This window comes from Acomys minous (assembly GCF_964271855.1).
Source record: "Acomys minous genome assembly, chromosome: 9".
NCBI lineage: Eukaryota > Metazoa > Chordata > Mammalia > Rodentia > Muridae > Acomys > Acomys minous.
In genome coordinates this window covers 115,996,562-116,017,443 of record NC_140490.1, presented here as the reverse complement: position 1 = coordinate 116,017,443, position 20,882 = coordinate 115,996,562, and the positions used below count along the sequence as shown (strand labels likewise).

General features: G+C 39.0%; 1 protein-coding gene across 1 annotated transcript in view; it reads right to left on the bottom strand.

Annotated features, from left to right (window-relative positions):
• The window catches only part of PTPRR (protein tyrosine phosphatase receptor type R), a 230,162-nt gene that overhangs the window by 191,285 nt on the left and 17,995 nt on the right, over positions 1 to 20,882 (bottom strand). The window contains exon 2 of the mRNA XM_084794134.1: positions 14,841 to 15,136. Within this exon, the coding sequence (XP_084650260.1) occupies positions 14,841 to 15,136 (296 nt within the window). The remainder of the gene's footprint in view (positions 1 to 14,840; positions 15,137 to 20,882) is intronic.

Here is a 20,882-nt window from a genome sequence, read left to right as displayed (position 1 = left end):
TGAGTTCTAAAACTATTACTGCCCTAGGAGGTTTGGCAATAGTATTTAGAAGCCAAATCTTTCAACTTATTAGTCCTTATTAGTTATGGGTACCTTTGGAAAGCAAGTTTTCCTTAAGAACAAAATGACTGATAAAATACCAAGCTAACATAACAAATTATACTCTTTAAGTTTCTCACTGAAGGTAGGAGAGGGAGCACAGAGAGCATAGGGAGTCTAGTGAAGAAGTTGAGGGCAAGGATGAAAGGACCCAGAGGTGACAAGAGCTCCACAAGAGTGTTCCAGGCCAACCAGGGTGACACAGTGAGACCTTGTCACAAACATAACAAAAACAAGAAAGCAATAAGGTGAAACAATTTCTCACTTATGTAGAGCCATGGATACATAAATTTATGCTCATACAAAGAAGCCAATGATAAGTAAGACAGTTGTTTGCCTTATAAAATGGCTACAATGTATTAAGTAGAAAAAGGATACACTAAAAGCACCTTTTAAAAAGAAGACAAAAAATTTAAAGAACACATCTATGCATAAAACAGTTAAGATTCTGCACGGCAAAAGAAAACATGAGTATAGAAATACTAGTCTAGGAAGAAGCATCTAAAACCCACATGGCACATGGAAGAATTCTGTTTTACTAAACAAAGAGCTGCTGCACAGCATCTAGAAAAACATAACCAGCCCAGCAGACAAGATGAAAATAAGCAACTTGTATGAAGAGAAGATGGAGAGCTGAGTAACTGGTGCGCTTGGATGGAGCTTGTTTGTTTGTTTGTTAGTTTTGTTTCCCACGGCCAGAGGAGAGCAAATGCAAGCAACAGTTAGGCAGAATTTTCATTTGCACGATCTGTGAGCATTTTTAAAATAGAGATAATAATTGCAGCACCTTTGTATACTTTTGGTGGGAGAGAAAATTACTCCAATTTTTCAGAAATATGAACTTAGTAATGAATTAAGAATATATTCTTGGGTTAAGTCATCTGTCATTTAAAAATATATTATGAACAGCATTTACCTAAATGTACAAATGTACAAATATATATATAATTTATATATAAACAAACATATAAGTATGCATTTTTCTTTTTCTCCAGCAATAATGTTTAAAGTTGATTATTGTAGCTGTTTTCTGATGCAAACACAAAATTCATACGGAAGGACATGCCAAATAATGTGGAAACACATCGACTTGAAGAAGCACAGCCATAGGAAACTCAATATCTACAGACTGGAAATGATAAAGCTATTTAGAAATAAGCTACATTATATTTATATCAACATGTGTCTGTGAACTTTAAGAGAAAGAAAGTTACTGAGTACAGCTCAATTTTCAAAACAACAACACAAAACCACGTCTTCATTTGGAGACATCTGATGCAAATGTGAAAGCTTTTCACCCCTACATGATTACAAAGTAAGCCTCAGATACCTAGGTTCTGTGTCACATCTGACCTCCCCTAAGAGCTTGGGAGCTATATGACATGGATTATTAACACTTTCTTTCCATGTCTTCCTTTTAACCAACAGCTATCTTTTAAAATATATTTTATTAATTTATTCATATTACATCTCAATTCTTATCCCATCCCTTGTATCCTCCCATTCCTCCCTCCCTCCCATTTTCCCCTTACTCCCTTTCCCTATGACTGTGACTGAGGGGGACCTTCTCCCCCTGTATATGCTCATAGGGTATCAAGGAATCCCCCAAATTTGTGGACAAATAAATTGAACTAGAAATGATCATAATGAGTGAGTTAACCTAGAAGCAGAAAGAGTCAAATGGTATATACTCACTTATATCTGGACACTAGCCCAAGGGGCATGTCCCAGGAAAATCTTCACTTACCAGGAAAGTGGGACAGAGGGGAGGGCATCCTATTCGGACTCTAGGTGAGAGAAGCATGGGAGAATGGGGAAATAGAAGAATCCAGAGGGTCTTAGAAACCTACAAGAAGAACATTATGATGGGCGGATCTGGGCCCAAGAGTCCTGCTCAAACTATGGCACCAGCCAAGGCCAACAGCTTCTTAACTGTTGTTATGACAATAAGTCAGTCACTGTGCTATTTTACTTCATAACATTTTTGGTGTAAAGAGAGACAGGAGTAGGAAGCAGGGGACAGAAAGCAAACATATGGCAAATATTAGCACATCCTGGCCGATGAAATCGATGTTTAGGTTTTCAGTGGTTAAGAGCAGCTTGTAGATAGCTCATGAGAAGAGAGCCATGGCAACATGGGACGCTGCCAGCACTTAGATTATAGAGGCTAATTGTGAGATCTGAGGTCAAAGGCAAAACTAGTGTTTGCGGTGTCCAGCCTTGGAGAAAACGGAGTGTCAACTGGATCAACAAACCAGACAGTAGGGTAGATGAGGTAACCAGAAATGATACGAGCTAGGATTGGTCAGGCCACCACATGTAAGCTATGCAGGCTGTGAGGTTTACCTAAACTATAGTGTCTAACAGGGCAAGACGCCCATGGTAGAATGTCATTTTTACCTACATGTCAGCCCAGAGTTCTACTAATTAACTGCTCCTTGGTTCTCAACCTGTGGGTCATGGCCCCTTTTGAGGGTTGCATATCAGATATCCTGCATATGCAATATTTATATTACAATTCATAATAGTAGCAAAATTACAGTTATGAAGTAGAAACAAAATATGGTTTTTTTGGTGGTTGGGGAGGGGGGTCACCGCAACATGAGGAACTGCATTAAAAGGGCTGCAGCGCTAGTATCACTGGCTTATTGTCACCGCTACTATCACTGCCTTCACCATCATCAACACAACAGCGGTCATAGCTGACATCACCACAGTATGTTATGCATTACAGAATATAATGACCCCAGAAAGACTCAAACTAGGCTCCCGGGCTAGACACTAAAATTCCCCTTGAAAAGGAAGGAACTGAGATTAAAAAATGTACATGGACTGTCCTCCTTCCCAAAGGTAATCTGTGGCAGCATAGGCAATGGACTCAGCATCTGCTTTAAACTTAGACTGTTTCCACTGTCTCAGGTTGCTTACCTTGGCCATTTAAGTTCCATCTTGGCTTGGGTTGAAGTTGGAGCTTGCTGAGTCATAAACTGAACAAATCATTATCTACATAATTTTCTCTAATCAACTCTATGTCCCCTCTCTCCCTTCCTCCCTCCCTCCATTACTCTCTCCTTCCCTCCCCCTTCCTCCCCCTCCATCTCTCTCTTACACCCTCTCTCCCTTCTTTTCCTTCCTTCTATCCTTCCTTCCTTCCTTCCTTCCTTCTTTTTTCTTGTCTCCAGTGAGTAAGCAGTGAAAGGTTTTTTTCTGCCAGGTGATAGTCACATTCAACTTGTTCATTCTGCTTGCTATTTTGCTGCAGTGACTTTTGGTTTAGATGGAGCATGTTACGAATGATTCATAGCTGTTTATAAAGGCATATGTAATACAGAATGAAATCAAATAAAAAGCCAGGAAATGAGGAAACTGAATTAGAAGTAAAATGACTGGAGAAAAGAAAACATCCAGCCAAGAATGAGGTTAGTTCATAGAATAAATTAGGCACTCCATAAAGGTCACTACATTTGTTGTAGGTTGACCACAGATTTGGTCCTCAACTTCTCAACAGTCCAGACAAAGAGGAAAACATGACCTCAGCATTTAAAGACATAATTCTAAGGTAACTAATGGCTCAGGAGAAATGTAAGTATTCTTGGTATTGATATCAGGAAGATCTATTTCCCATTGTGGCACATAATATTAATGAGAGCAGCCCCTTTTTATGAGGATCTTGTTACATGGTAGGTACTGTGCTAAACGCTTCAACGGGATGACTATTCTTAGTACCATTTTTTTGTTTTGTTTTTATATTTGTTTGTTTTTACAAATTGGGAAACTAAAATAAGGAATGTTAAGTAAGTAGGTCACTGAAATAAATGTAATTAGTGAGGCCAGATTTGGTATTCTAAGAGTTCTGCTGACTCCAAAGCTACCCTTCTCCCACATGGCTTCAGTTGGATTCAATCCACAAACATCCTTCAACATCCAACAAAAAGCTGTTACCCCATATAACACAACCTCCACTGTTTCTCCCACCATTATCACTTGGTCTTGTTTTCTTCATAGCGCTAGGTGGGATTTCTCATGCTCATTCATTTGTGTTATGTCATCTGGCCATTTCCCCATCACCCTTCAGGGAACACGGCTCCGGTAATTGTGTTTGTCTTGTTTGTTACTGTATCTCATGGATGCACTTTACAAACTACAATGTGCAAGGCATTCAGTATAATTTTGAGTGAATGAGTCTTCCGAGGAGCATGGCTTGGGTCTCCATTCCAACCTTGGCAACCCTGTTGTAGATACAACTAGTTCCTTTCTAGTCCCCATGGCTCACCAGAAATCTACCCTCTCCTTTCCTCCATCTCGTCTCATCACTTACATAGGTACAGACTTTTTTTAATGTTTATTTAAGATGTAGATGTAACATCCTCTTATCACACATGAAGTTTTTTAAAAAATTCATTTTCTTGTAAATGATGATTGCTGCTTTTTTTTTGAAAACTTAAATCCAAAGCTTTGCATAACTCACTCAGATTAGATGGGGCTATTCACCGTCTAGTACTCAGTTTTCTTTCTTTCTTTCTTTCTTTCTTTCTTTCTTTCTTTCTTTCACAATGCATCATTTAAAAGAGAAAGAGATCAAGTGAATAGTTTGAAACAAAAAGAAACATCTTGAACTTATTCTGAGAATGCACACTGATACCAGTTGTTATGTTTTCATGTAGAAAAGAAAAGAAATTATTGGACAGGGCATCTTCTCTAGCTTGGAAACCGGACACTAAACAGGTTGAGGATTTCTTGAACTAGAGATACCCAAACATACACAAACCCTAGTCTTTTCTGGATAATTGTTTAGCTAGCTCTAATTGCACAGTCCAGGAAAAACCAGCCATACTGGCTTGTACTGGTGTATAAGCCCAGGGTTCTGGAATTCCCATCAGTTGGCTCTAGACTTCTTTCTTCGAAGTTGATTTTTGCAATCATGGAATTTGTTCATGAAGACCTGACCCATCCCTCAAAGGCCCCTTCCTTATTTCTGTCTTTGAAGTAAAGCAGTTCAAAGACTTGTGAAATGTAGGCTAGATTGAAAGGCACAGAGTCGGCTTATCCTCTTCTTTTTCTGATTTTTAAAAGGTCCAGTTATGGCCACTATATAAGGAAAGAAACAACATGGGACATAAACGCTAACTGCACTTGATTTTCATCTTCTAAAAAAAAATGTGGAAAATATCTAGAGTTTAAGATTTCTACCAATTTCTTCTTTGTAAAAATAGAGTCCTAAGTGACAAAAGTAAGACATAGTCTTATATTTCTGAAGTCATTCTGACCCAATGGGTAAATTCAGCAGTGAAAAGAATCAAATGTACTTGAAATTAATATTTTAAAAACCCAAGAAACAGATTTTTCTTCTTAATCCACATAAAATGGTTAAACATTTTCTGAGTTTATCTCCTTTTTCTATTCTTTTTCCTTCTCCTCTCTTTTTTCTTTTTTCTTTCCTTTTCTTTCTTTGCCTCTAGGATTGCAAGGTGTGTGGCTATGTTCATTTTCTTCTTCTGATGCACTATGCCCGTGTTGTGATATTGTTGTGTCAATCTTTGTATTGCGCTGTATTTGGCGTTTGGTTTATACAGATAATTCCATCTCCACTCTCCCTTACCTCGCTCCGTGGCTTAGGCTCAGCCGCCTGATCTCTGACCCACCACCTTTCTTTATGACCTCTAAAAAGCTAACTTGAAATCCTGGGTGAGAGTGAAGAGAATCTGTCTAGAACCTTCCTCACTCAGTGTCTCCATTGGTCTGCTCCCCCTGCCAGCTGTTTTCCTCAGGGCTGGTGCCTCTAACCAGCATTGCTTGTTGAACTGCATCACTTGTTATAACAAGCACAGTAAGTGCATGAGGTAATCATTAGAGCCTTACACCCCTGCTGTGACTGCTGACCTTCCCTCATCCACAGTCTCGGGGTCTCTAGGGTACCCCAAGATAGAACACAGCCAGGAGATCTTCCCTGATGACGTGCAGCACTTTGGAGAAAGGAGATGCATAAGGTGGGCAAGAAGCCAATCTTGCGGATGTAAGAGAGCTTGGTTAACACTCCTATTCTTCCACAGCAACTAGGACAATGGTTGAAAAATACCCCTCATAATTTTCTTAATTCTTCCCCTGAATGCTTGTCCTAAGGAGGCTCTGTTTCTCCTAGTGTCTGGGAGCTCCAGATCTTACATTAACATGCTGCTAGTTTGAGTCTCAGTTCTGTTATCCAGTCTCTCCATCTGTTTTGCATGTGTAGGTACGTTGGTATGTTGTTATTACTTATGGTGGCACTCACCACCTCCTACACACTGCATATTGCATAAGTATTTGGATGCATTTCCTCATAGATGCTCTGTCCCTCTATGAGGTCAGGGACTTTAATTTATTCTAATTTTTTGGGTCTTTTGAGACAGTGTTTCCTTTTGTATCCTTGGTTGTCCTGGACTTGCTTTGTAGACCAGGCTGGTCTCGAACTCACAAGATCCGCTTGCCTCTGCCTCCGTGAGTGTTGGGACTACAGGTGTGCACCACCACACCATGCTTACCCACCATTTTAAAGCAAACAAACCAGAATACGTCACAAAGAAAACACAGCATGCACAGTTAGACCTACATATTATCACATTGTCTCATACTCTACAAACAGAACGTTAACAACTTTGCCCAGATTACGACATCGGTAGCCTTAAAAACTTCCTTCGCTGAAGCCTTGAGATCAGCTGGCTGGGGAAAAGAGTGGAAGATACAAATATTGGTAAATATACAATGATATATATATATATATATATATATATATATATATATATATATATACACACATACATACACACACACACACACACACACACAAAATGTCACAGCTAAAACCATTTTGTATACCAACTAAAAATTAATTAAACAAACATCTATTTAATAAGCAGTTTCATCATCAAAGGAAAAGGTTAAGTACCCTAGGACAATATATAAAGAGCAAAACTTAATAAAGGAAATATGAGCTCATTAAACCATTCACAATAAGAACTAAACAATTGCTATGGAAATAATACTGTGTTGTTCATATAGTTTGTTTTTATTTTTCCTTTGTGGGGCTATCTGCCTGGTCAAAGCATGTGTTGTGAATATGCCAATACACTAAACTGTTCTCTCGTGCTTGATCTTCACTGTCAGTTTGACTGCATTTAAAATCACCATGGAAACATACTCTTGGCTACCAGGATATTTCTATAAATGTGTGACTGAAAATGGAACGTGGCTAACATGGGCTGGGGTCTTGACTGAATCAACAGGAGGAAGAGAGCTCAGTGCTGGCACCCGTCGCTCTCTGCTTCCTGCCTGTGTGTGCAACGTGAGCAGTTGCTATAGACGCTTCTCCCCATGCCTCCCCCACCACAATCAACTAACTAGTCCACCTAAGCCAAAGAAACTCTTTCCTGACTTGAGTTGCTTCTGTCATGAGTTTTGTCACAGAAATGAGACAAATAACACAATAATAGATTTTCCATCGGTGATTAGAAGTGATGACTTAGGAAGGTATCTATGTAACTAAGAAAGTAAAGACCCCAAATTTTGTATATCAGATCCCATGTGTGTTAAAATAAGTTACACATTCACACATACATATGAATACATATATCCATTGCTATCTGTGTGACATTAATATTTAAAATCCTTAGAAATTATTTTTATTCCTTGTTTCTTTATGTTTTCCAAATATTCTAAAACTGTATGGATAACAATACACACACACACACACACACACACACACACACATACACACACACACACATACACACACATCTTTTGTCATTGGAGCAACTCAATGCTAACTTATTCTCTGTCCACAGGGCAATTCATTACATTGAGACAAGGTTTCTCTTTAGTTTGCTAAACTACTACCCCAACTCTCCCAAGACTTCAGTCATCCTGATATTGAGTTTGTATGATGTACAACAAGCAGATGCACTGAGTGGTCCAGCGTGGCAACATCACGCACTGAGTGGTCCAGCGTGGCAACATCACGTCGACATCGCCGAAGTTTAGCTTTTAGCATTCTCAAAATTTGTTCCAGATCCTCCTTGCTGCTTTAATAGTCAGAAAAGCAGAAAAGCAACAGATGGTGACAGTGTGACTGTCAGGATGCCAAGCTCAAGAATGGAACTTCTACTTTGAGATTTTCTGTAAGGGTGTAGTAATATCTGTGGATATGTGAGCATGCAGCTTTACACAATGCGGAGATCTGGGATCAAAGTGGAGGTGATTGTGTAATATATTAACATTTAGCAGAAAGCATTTGCATTAGCTTAAAAGCAAATGTTTGACCAAATTTCTGAAGTACATTGCAGAATTCCTGTTTCTAGACCTTTTCAAAACTAAACTCGGACACTGTTCCATTAGTCATTATCTCTGGATCAAGTCCAGTGGCTGTAAATTCTGGGATTGAACTAAGCAGCCATCAAACACTTATTTTGCATTCATCTTTTCAGAAGTGACAGATATTTTTCTTTAAAAAAGGTTTTTTATGGACTTGGCTATTATTCAATGTGGAAAGGAAAAGCATAAAATAAGACGGCATGTTGAACGAGCCAGTGAGATGGTTCAGTGGAGAAAGCTTTTCCTGTGCCTGTCTGGTCACCTAAGCTTCGTCCCTGGGACCCATAGGAAGGTGGAAGCAGAGAACCATATCCACAAAGTCATCTTTGAACCTCCAGAAGCTTCCATGGCACACTTGCCCCCGGTACATGAACATACGTACAATAAAATAAATTAGAAATGCCTATGATGGTCCATGAATAAGCACTAAAATGATCTTATTTTCTTCATAAAATAAACTATTTACTCACAAGCATTCGAATTGTTCTGTTTTTATTATCAGTTCATTTTCTGTCCAGTAGTCAATGCTTAATCCCCTTCTACGGTTGCTAGTTCCTATTATAGACACAGAAGGAATGAGATAGAAAATCCCAATGATTTGGAACATAAATTCTGGTCACAGGATGAAGTGACATAAAAAATAGCAACTAGATGGTCAAAAGCATTATAGAGAAAATAAGTATGCAGGAAAGTGGCCAAGGGTGTCTTTGGAAGCTTGTCATAAGTAGAGTGACATTTTCACTAAGGTGTAAGACAGTCCTCTCTTATTAATTATGAGGTATGCTCTGAGGTTTTATGTTATCTTTTTTCCCATACTTTTCTGTAGGTAAAAATTACCTAAGACACCTGTTTAAAAATTAAATAATAAAATGAATAAAGAAAGAGAAATACTATGATGCTGTAAGGACAACATGATATGATTTTTAAAAACATTCATAAACACATTGTCCAGAAGTAACTGCACATTAATACTTGCCATGTATTAAACCAAACACTTTTTATTGAGCCTTCACTGTATTCTAGACCAATAGTTTCAAGAAATGTCTCCCTGGAAGGAGAGTATCAAGGACAGGGTTTCTGACTTAGGAGCGGGTTTTCAAAAGGGCAGGGAGAAGGCCAGAGCGATTTGTGCAGAGGCGGGGAGGGGTGCGGAGAGCTAGAGATGAATGCCAGATGGCACGCACTGTCCCCACCCGACCCCAGCGCTCTAGAGTGCTCATTGTACTTACAGATTTCTGGGGTCTGTCCCCAGACCACAGACCTGAGGCATATGAGGTTCAGCATGGCAAATGCTTAGACTTTATTTCCCTGGCAATGGAAATCTCTCTCTCTCTCTCTCTCTCTCTCTCTCTCTCTCTCTCTCTCTCTCTCTCTCTCTGTGTGTGTGTGTGTGTGTGTGTGTTACATGTGTGTGTGTGTGAATGTGTGTGGCAGTGTCTAATAATTAAAGGCTAAATGTTTAGTGACTGTTAGCAGGATGTTAGAACAGCATAAAGGAAAGAAGAAAAAGGCTAAAGAAGACAATTGATCTGTTATTGCTATAGGGTTGCCATAACAATTAGGTGATGCTTACATCATTCTTTTTCTTTTTATTAAACACAGGTTTTTGTCTCACATAGCACATCCAGGTTATGTTTCCCCCTCTCTGCTCCTCCCAGTCCCTCCCAAATCCTTTCCCACCCTGATCCACTCCCTTCCCCCCATTTCTGCCTCATTAGAAAACCATCAGGCTTCGAAGGGATTATAATAATAATATATGACAATATAAAACAAAAACTAACAAACACATTAGATTAGAACAAAACAAACAGACAAGGAAAAGCGCCCAAGAGAAGGTAAAAGAAACTGAGGCCCACCCATCTGCACACTCGGGAGTCCCACATAGCACACCCAGGCACAGAAAATAAAAATCACAGACAATTTCCTTGATGAATTGAAACGCAAACATTGTTAATCAAATATTTACAGACCAAATTCAGGAAGACATCGAAAAGCCCACTCACGGTAATCACAGCTGAGATCTGGGGATGGCTCAGTCAGTGTGTGTTAATCAGTAATTGTTGTAAATTGCATAAATGGACTAAAGGACAGAAACTACTGGGTCATCTCAACGGGAACAAAAGGCTTTTTACAAAATGAAACATCCTTTCATGTTAAATGACCTACAACAATTTGGCCTAGAAGGAATATATTTCAGGCTAACGAAGGCTTCAAATGGCATGCCGACAGCCAACATTATATTAACCGGGGGAACTCTCCTCACGAGTCAAGGAAGAAACTCTCAACTCCTCAAAGTGCGGAGAGTAAGTGTCTCACAGTTCTTAGCCATAGATACCAACCTGTCACCCTCCACCAAGGCTCAGGGAACACAGGGAGAAGTACTGAGAAACTTTGTCTTCTACATTTGACTTGCCTGTTGCACACATGAGCCCACAGTATCTGAAGTTACTTGCACAAGACTACACTACATCGGGCCAGTTAAAAATTCGAACGTAGTGATGGCGGGTGGCAGCTCCTGAGGCCTCACGATAGAGCTATTGAGATTTGGTGGCTTCTGGAGAAGGAAATTCACTTTGCTTTGGGGAACGGCCACTGGTAAGTTGCTTATGCCCTAGAGGATGCCATCAGAGCCATTTGCATAGGAGCATCACTAATTGGACTCAGTGGGATAAAAATTGAAAATGAAAATTTAAAACAAGACAAGAAGTTGTCAGAAAGATATTTGGCAGTGGGCAGCCAGAGGGGAATTAGAGAGACGTACAGTGTGGACACAACCCAGATACTGTGTGTGTGTGTGTGTGTGTGTGTACATGTATACATACACATATATATGTGTAAACATATATACATGTATACATATATACATGTATATGTGTGTATACATGTATATGAAACTTCCAAAGAATATTTGAAATATACTTTTTTCAAAGAAACAGTAGGAAGCCCATCTGAGTGGTCATCTGGGTAAGTGATGACCAATAAAGAAATTACAGCATTCTTGGGATCTTATAGAGACCATTTGGGCTTCCAGAGATTTACCACTGTCTTGGGTATTTATGGTAAAACTACCAACATACCCCCTCCTTCCTTTTCACTTCCTTTGCTTCTCCAACTTCTTTTTCTTTCTTTATATCACATATACACTGTGAGGTAGACTGTCATCTCTCTCCCGACAACTCTTTTCCCTGAGCCTATCACAGGCCACCCTCCATATATTCCAAAGGTTCACTGGCTCCCGGTTTTCTCAGGCTTGTTGACCAAGTTAAGCTATTCACCACTCAGTAACATGTGCCAAGCTGGAAAAGCGTAGACCTAACTCCATCCCGCCACCTACACTCATGTCCCCTGGGGTCCCTTCGTGCTAGAATACAACCCCGTGGCCTGACAACCAACCTAGGGACCCAGTGACGTGAGCCATGGAATTTCCAGTGAACCACAGCTTTCCTCACGACTGACTGGAGACCATTAATTTCCCCTCTATTTTGTATTTGCGACAGACAAGAGCAGCTTCTCTGAGTTTCTGGAACATAATTAGCATTCCTTGAGATGAACACATTCATTATGTTGTTCTTCCCATGGAACAAAGCAAAGTATAGATTTTCTCAATTACAGAAGAAAGAAGAAATAGAAAAGAATCATTTGTGGACAAATCTCTTAAGGAATTCTTTGTGGTATTCATTAGAAGTCATGAAAAAGAGGAAATGCCCATTCTTCCTAAAACTCTCAGCCTAACCCTCGTTACCACTAACTGTAGGGATTAATGTTGTTGTGCACCATGTAAAGGTTCACATGCTGATTTCTGTGCCCCCATATTTGTTTACAGTCCTGGTTCTGAGATTCTCCTGTCTAAACTTTGCATCCCAACTGTCCTCTGATATGTCAGTATTACAATTTAACATCCAATCAATAAGCAGGAGAGAGCAAGGCTGGACTTCCTGCCAGCCAGGGGAAGAGAAGAGAGAGAGAGGAAGTGGGATTCAGCCATAGGCAGAGGTCCAGGTGACACCAGGAGAGAGCAGAGAAAGCCATAAAATGCAAGGATGTCAGGGTTGGCAAAGTGGGGGTCAGATCAGCTTAGAGTGTTAAGAATAGAGTAATAACTGCTCAGTATGGTGCCATAAAACATATGAAATAATAAAATCATCAAATTTTAATTATTTGAGTGCTAGCTGGGGTAAGAGAAACTGCACACATATTTCAAAATCAACAGTAACAAATAACATCAGAAATCATGGACTAAATATGGAGGACAAAAGACGGATTTTCCCACCTGATTGGAAACTCTTAGAAGTTACATATAAATTTGAGAACTTTAGTATATCTTTAAACATTTTCAATAAAAAACATTTCAATTATTTACTTAGTTAAATGGAGGGCTGCTTACTAATATTGCTCCCTTTATATTTATAAAACCACACAAAAATTCATCAGTATTGGTGAAATACTCCCTAAACAAAAAAGACCAGATAAGCATTTGCATACTGGGTATCTGTGTCAGTTCAGGTGTATTTTAAACACAGACAAACGCGTGTAAGTCTTATGTGCATGACACACTAGTTATTCCAGCAAGATCCTTAAATTGTTGATAGATAGTTTTTGCATTGTCTATGATCTACTCTTAAATTGCTTTTCTGAAAAGAATGTCCTTTACACTCGCTGATCTTGATGTGCATATCACAGTCTGCTTTTGAAGTAGCCTAGCAGTATTAATTTATATGAAAAAATAACCTCACCTCTCCAATTTTCCTAGGAAATTACCATGTGCATACATAACGTACGTAGTTTTATACAAATGGTCCTGGCAATCACAGTTGCAGAGGCTCCAGAATTACAGGACTCAGGTAGCAAAAGCACTTTTTGCCTCTGTGCCATCACCACCCAAAGGGCAGAGCACAGCTTCTTAGTAAATCCCTCAACTATGCATAGCCTAAAAGTAAACTGACCCACCAAAATTCTGAATTCCTGCCTTTTAATGTCTATAATATTAGCTTAACTAGATAGTACATGATGGTTAAAAAAAAAAAGCAGTCCAACCTTTTGGACTGTGATTCATAGTAACATAAGCACTGGTGACTTAGGACTGTGACCATCAGTACTTTTAGATGGGCCATTCCCAGATACAGAGGCACCATTAACATTACTCATCCTCAACACATAGAGAGGGTACACGGCTCTCACCCTCATAACATCTGTTAGTCATGAGAGGAAAAGTTTAAGTCTTACAGGAGAGCAAACATCCTACATGAAGAGTTCCTCTTATGTCCTCATGTGCTGATTTCTACTTCTTCTTATTTTAATTACTGGCATATTTCCCCAGACATTTCTTAAGCATGACCAAAGGCAGTCTCCTATGTCTCCTTTTCTAGATATCCTAAGTGACAACTGGGCCAAATAAATATTCGATACATGTTGAAAGTGTCAACAAATGGACCTCTGATCATTATCACTGAAAATGGATACTATATGTATGTTATGTAAACACAAAGAAAATAAACAAGGACAGTTTGATGTAATCATGTTATGAACTACGTTGGCCCCAAAGCTATGGTTTTTATAGTTTTAAAATTAGGATTTAAAGTAGTTCTAAACACAATTCGGTATTTCGGTTCATGTGTTTAGTGTGGAGCCATCAACTCTTTTGAAGATCTATTTGGCTATGTACCTCAGGTTGGCTTTGAACTCATGACAATCCTTCTGCTTCAATGCCAGTATGAGAGAGTACATAGTATAAAAGGGGGTTAGCCCCAAAATAAATGTTCCCACAACACCTCCACAACTTGAGAAACTCTGGTTAGTTTATCTCCTCTACTAGGATAATTGTATTCTGTAAACTTTGATGCTTGCCCACTGATATTAGCAATATTATTATAGACCACTTCCTCCCAACCAATCTTATTTACTCTCGTGACAGAACACTACTCGCTAATCTCCTCCATAACTATTCCCTAGTTCAACAGTTTCTTCTTACAAGAGAATCTTTGGTAAGTGCTATTTATTTACACAAGCCAACAATAGGCCTAACTTTAAAGAACATATTACACCGAGGGCAGGAGGCTCTGCTTAGCATCTGGTCTGCTGTAATGCTAACGCCTTCCTAAAGTCATATTTAGTTCTCAGCATGTACTTTTTATGTGCCATGCACTGGGTGTGAGCAGAGGACACAGGGAAATTTTCTAATTTCATGGGAGAAAGAAATAATAAGCAGCAGAGAAGGAATATCAGAGGATGAGAAGGGTGTGCTAAGTAATCCCTGAGACCCACACTAAGTATTCACAGTTAGTCTTTTCTTTTTTATGGTATCAATCACAGAGAGGAACATCAGCATGAGTGCTAACAACAGCCTCAGCAGCAGCATCAACATCAAGACCAGCATCAATGCCAGTTAACATGGTACTTACCACCACAATTACATTTGCTGCCGGGATTGGGAGGTTTTCTATTTCAAGATCTTGACCAGACACAGCCAACAGATTAAGAGATGGGTCATATGCAGGTCTAGGAAATGCTGAATTAATGATTTGGTGATGCTTGCTTATTTGAACTTCGGAAAGGGAATGGTAGTTATATTTATATCCCTCTTGAGCTATGTCCAGGCTTTTCTGGATATCCTGTGAACGGTGATAAATGAACACTGGCTTCCAACTCTTCCTTTGACGAATATCCAAAAAGGGATCATTATTTCCCGAAGAACACTCTACAAGATAGAAAAACCAGAAATTAAAAAATCGTATCCAGAAAAACATACAGAATATCTATACTTTTGTAACTATCCATGTATGTATATTTGCACACACACAAGTATGTGTGTGTGCATGTGTGCATGCACGTATGTGTACATATGTGTGCATGTACCTGTGGATGCCAGATGTTAACATTGGGTATCTTCCTCAATAGCTCCCCACCTTATCTTTTAAGACAGGACCTTTGACTGAACCTAAATCCACTAATTGAGTGATACTGGTAGGCCAGCAGACATCATGGTCTTCCCTCTCTGCAGAGCTGTGGCTATAGGCACAATTTCCACTCCTGATTTTTTGGGGGATGTGTTGCGGATCTAAGTTCAGCTCCTCATTCTTGAACAGCAAGCGTTTTACCAGCCGAAGCATCTCCACTGTGCCGCTCGCTTCCTTCCTTTATCTAAACCTACAACACTGTGCTGGACTCGTATATCTGGGAGTCCTGTCTGCTTCTCAAATGTTAAACAGTGTTTTAAAGTTTACTTCGATTGTGTTGATAACCATATATGCATAATTATGTTAATATAATCTGTACATAAATTGTTAACATACAAAATTGTATCCCATGTTTATACTTTTTTAAAATTAGGTTAGGTTTAAACAACAAGAGGCAGAAATCTGAGTATGCTCATAGCAGCATTTTTTAATTGTCTGATAGCACTCTTGTTGCCCATACTGTAAAATTATATACATTTCTCAGCCTTTCTCTTGACTAAATACTACTATTTGAAAAATATATATTTATTGGTAGGTTAATAATGTGAAGAGAGATGTATATAAATGTGTTGTCAACCTTGGTAATGGCTTTGATATGGTTGATGCAGTAAGAGCATGATGTAGAAACTATAAAAGAATTCTCTTGTAAAAGGAGAATGCTACAGCCACTCCGATCTTCTACCCAGACTTCAAGTAGTAGAGAAATGAGTTTCTATCTTATTATAGCTGTTGTTGTTTTAAATATTTTAGCTATAGCAACTGAGCCTAAATGCTAAACAGTACATTTGTTATTTCTACTGTTAGACCAATATTCATTGAATTTAATAACTGTTGCTCTTGTTAGTCAATGACCATAGGGGAAAATAGATATTATGTCTAATTTAAAAGTTATCATCTGGTTAATCAACACATTAAGAAGCAAAGATACAACCTACTTTTTAAAATAAAAAGCAAGGAACAGATTACCACATAGTAATACCAGCAATCTAGGTTATCTCAGATTTGCCTGTGGCAAAGTCATCTGAGCAATTACTTCTGTATTTAGCACGTCTTTTGTAGTCAAGAGTTCTCTTACTTTTTATTCCTCACATCTTGCAAAGATCTAAAAATTGTTTATGTAAATCTCAAATACTAAGAAACCTAATTCAACACCACTACCATGTGAAGTATAGTTTTCATGTTCTAAAATGGTAAGGTCTACTCCTTGGTAGGGCAGCCTATATCTAAAGATAGACTCCTTGGTATATTTAAGCACCGAATGTGTCTTTCTTACAACAACAATGTTTAAATGGGATGCCTTAGAAAAGTACAACCAGGGCAAAAGTGCGATGTCTATTCCATTTTTCAGCAGAAAGGCAGCCATTCATCATTCCTGTTCTTAAGATGTTTCTCAGAGAGGGGGTGAAGAGCCACTCATCTTTCACAATCATAAAAACTTTTCTTGGACACCCAATATTGCCCAAATGAGCACTTCGTGGTCAGAAAGTTAATCTACATCTCATCATTGCCATTCTCTGTTATTAAATGTCAAGAATGATAACATTGAAGCCCCATTATAAATCTCACAAATAATAGGTATGTGTGTGTATTTCTAAGGTTTATTTCTTTTCCAAATGCGAGGAATTCTTATTTCATCTAGAAAAGCAAAGTATAGCTCTTTCAAAGGTCATCACTATTTAGTCACCATCTTTACCAAACTGTGATATCTTAAAATTATTAAATTGTGAAATCCTCAAGTAAATGGATGGAGCAGAGAAGAATCATTTTGAGTGAGGCTAATCCAGACTTAGAATGATAAGCATTGTAGATCATTTATGAATGCTATCTTTGAATTTTTAGATATTTATGTTTTCTTTGGAATGTCCACAGAGGTGAGGAGATTATTGCAGTGGCATGGCAGGCGGGATTTCAAAGTAGGAGAAATTAAAAGCAATGATATAAAGACTTAAAGGGAGAAATAGAACAGATATGGTTAAATGGGCACAAGGGGGATTTAAAAGGCAGGTTTGAGGAAGGAAGATGGGAAGAGAAAAATAACATCCAAGAACCATTAACATAATATGGAAACATACTTACTACTTACTGTACAAGCTTCCTAGTGCATGTATGTATATGTGAGTGTGCACACACAGACACACACACACAGAGAATTAAAGTGGAGTTACCTTATGATGGGATATAGATGCACCTATTAGATGCCACAGACAAATAAATCAAAATCTCACTGCTTCTCTTGGTGTTGTTCCCAGTGATGTCTCATAGACTTCTAAACATCATAAGCTATTGGCAATGCTATTGGTTACTCTCTAAGTAAAACCCAATTGGCCAAGAAACCACATACTTTAGTCACAGAACACGGAACTAGCAAGGCTCTATCTCTAAGGCTGGCTTTCATAGTGTTAGAAGGTGCTCTACGTACTACTAGAAGAAGAGCATCATCAGTCTTACCCACATGTGGGTTCTATGAGTTACAATAATGTCTGACTTGGGGAGGCAGCTCACTTGTGCAACAGTGGCACAGACATCACTGGAGTAACCAACTACTTTCTGTTCAGATTTAAGTCCCATTCCACAAGATTAAACCTATATCAGGTACCATTGTTGGGTCAATAACCTGTGACTAGTTGGCCCCATGGGAGTATCTTCTTGAATTATTCTGCGAATGGACATCCTACTAAATGGACTCTAATGACTTATTATTATACACATAGGTTAAGCCCTCTCCCCAGGCTGGAGAGATGGCTCAGTGGTTAAGAGCATTGACAGCTCTTCCAGAGGACTCAGGTTCAATTCCCAGCACCCACACGGCAGTTCATATCTATCTGAAACTCCAAGATCTGATGCCCTTGCATAGACATACACGCAGGCAAAACATCAATGCACATAAAATAAAAATTATTTTAAAAAGAGGTATTAAAAAACTTCTCTTGATCCTTCTATTTGCAGTATGTGGTGAGTGACATAGAGACCCAGAGCTGGCCAAGGTGGAGGAAGTAAGAAACTCTAAATAGGATATCTGTTTCACAACCCCTTCTCCCAAGGCTCAAGAATCATGTAGAGGAAGAAGGGAAAGGCCGTAAGAGCCAGAGGCAGCGGTGGATACAAGAAAATACTTTCCTCTGGACACAGCAGGGTTGCTGCACAGATGAACACAGTGGCTTTCCCATGCCTTGTGTAAACCCAAGCCGGACCAAATCCCAGCAGGAGAGTGAACATAGACACAAAGTCTTATCCCCAGCAGAGATGTAATTGGCATTTGATAGAAACTAAACGAGCCAGAGTCAGTTTTTCTCCAAGAGTGTTTCTGCTGGTAGGTTGGCCGTGTTCCAGGGGAAGGTCATACATCCAAAACTATACGGGGAGGACAAATTAGACTTGATGGGGGGGAAATGAAAAAGAGGGTACAAATCAGATACTTAGGGAAGGGGAGGTTGATTTGGGAGGAGATGGGGAGTGAGTGATGCGCAACAGGAAAAAAAATCCAGTGCTAAATAACCAGTTTTTAATAGAAAGACAATGGACAGAGTAATGTAAAGCTGTCTGAGTAAGAAAGATAACAGAGTAGGAGGGAAAAAAGAAGAGCAGTTTGTGGAAGCTTAATACAAATGTCTTCAAATATGTAAGTGTTATAGCCTAGAAGTTAGCACAGAAATGGAGATTCTGTGGGTTTCAATGAAAAAAAAAATACATTCCAGTTAACGGTGTTCTAATGGATAAAAATAACTATCAGGCACACCAATAGACCACCTCTGTGAGGAACAGAGGGCAGAAGAAGCTGGAAGATTTCCACTTAAAAAGATGACTAAAAGGGAAAATGAAAGCTTTAAAATATGATGATCAAAGATGTTCTATTGGACTTTTTTTTCCATCTGAATTTATGTTTTGTCTCATTCCAATGAGCTCATTTTTGTTTTGTTTTATTATATTTTTATTATCTCTTAGCCAATCTGTTTTCTAATGGGAGACAGAAAGGGGTAGATCTGGATAGGAGGGCAAGTGTGAACAATCAGGGAGGAGGAAAGAGAGGGGAAGCCATATATATGCATTCAATAACAATTAGTTAAAAAAGACGCCATAAATTTGAAGAAGAGCAGGGAGCGGGTACAAGATGGTTGTGGAGGGACAAAAAGGAAGAGAGAAATGTTTTAATTAAATTATAATCTCAAAAATAAAATAAAGTGAAAAGAGAAAAATTAAAAAGATATTCAAAGAAACAAGAGAAGAAATCAACAGTATGTGCTTATTGTTATAATTGGAAAGAAAAGTAACAATCATGGGGCCTCAACAAAAGGTTTAAGGGGTAAAGTAGACACTACCAGACTGAAAAATGGTAAACTAGGGAAATTTAGGTAATTATTCAGAAAAGAGAATAGGGAAATTTATAAGTAGATGGTGACACTGAAGAGAAGGCAAGGAGATAAAGATGGCTTAGCACTTAAGAACTCATAGCAGAGGACCTCTCCCACCCTCCTCAGCACCACTGTTACTATAACTCCAACTCCAGAGACTCTGATGTGCTCTTCTGGACTCTACGGGCATCGTGAATATACATGGTGTGGGCAAAGTTCCTATCCTCAACAGAGGTGGGGGTGTGGGTAGATAAATAGATAGATATTTTGATTAAATCAAAATAAATTAAATAGAAAAAAGTAAGCTTTGGTGGCAGAGTGACTTTTCCAGTGTAGTCTATGGCCACACTCCACAGCACTCACATCTGTGTGCAGTCTTCAGCTACTGAGGATACACTACATCTAATCAACAGATATCGCCAAGGTGATGGGATTTCACTGCTATGAACAGATGTTAGAACAAGTTATCTCTGTGCTGCTAGAAGACTTTCTTGCTTACTTTGATAAAACAAACCGTGCTGACCTCAGGCTGTGTAAGTTTGTGGCCCTGGCCAAAGGCCAGTGAGAAACAGAGACTATGCCACTCAACAACTGGATCTTTCTGACACTGACATAATTGAGCTAAGAAGGATCTTTTCCCCAAACAAAGCCGCAATCTGAGATCCGAGCCCTGGAAAACATCTTACTGGCAGCCATGTGGGAGACTTGGGAGAAGGCACTAAAGCCATTCTCTGGTTTATGGTCTAAAGAAACTGAGGAATAATAATATGTGATCCAAACTTCAGAGTAATTGTCATGGAGCAACAGGAAAATAGTACAGAGATGCTGAGAGACACTGAAGATCACCCATCACTTTAAATACTGTAATAACATAGAACATTAGAGACAGGAGAGCATTTACAAGATTTCAGGAGAGACCATGACAAGACATGCACATGTGCGTGTGTGCAGGCGCGCACGCACACACACACACACACACACACACACACACACACACACAGAGTATTTGTTTTGTTAGTTTTTGTTTTATTTTGTTATGTTATTATTCTCTCTTAGCCATTCTGTTTTCTAATAGAGACAGAGAGTAGATCTGGTCAGAAGGCAAGATGGGAAGATACTGGGAAGAGCAGAAGGATGG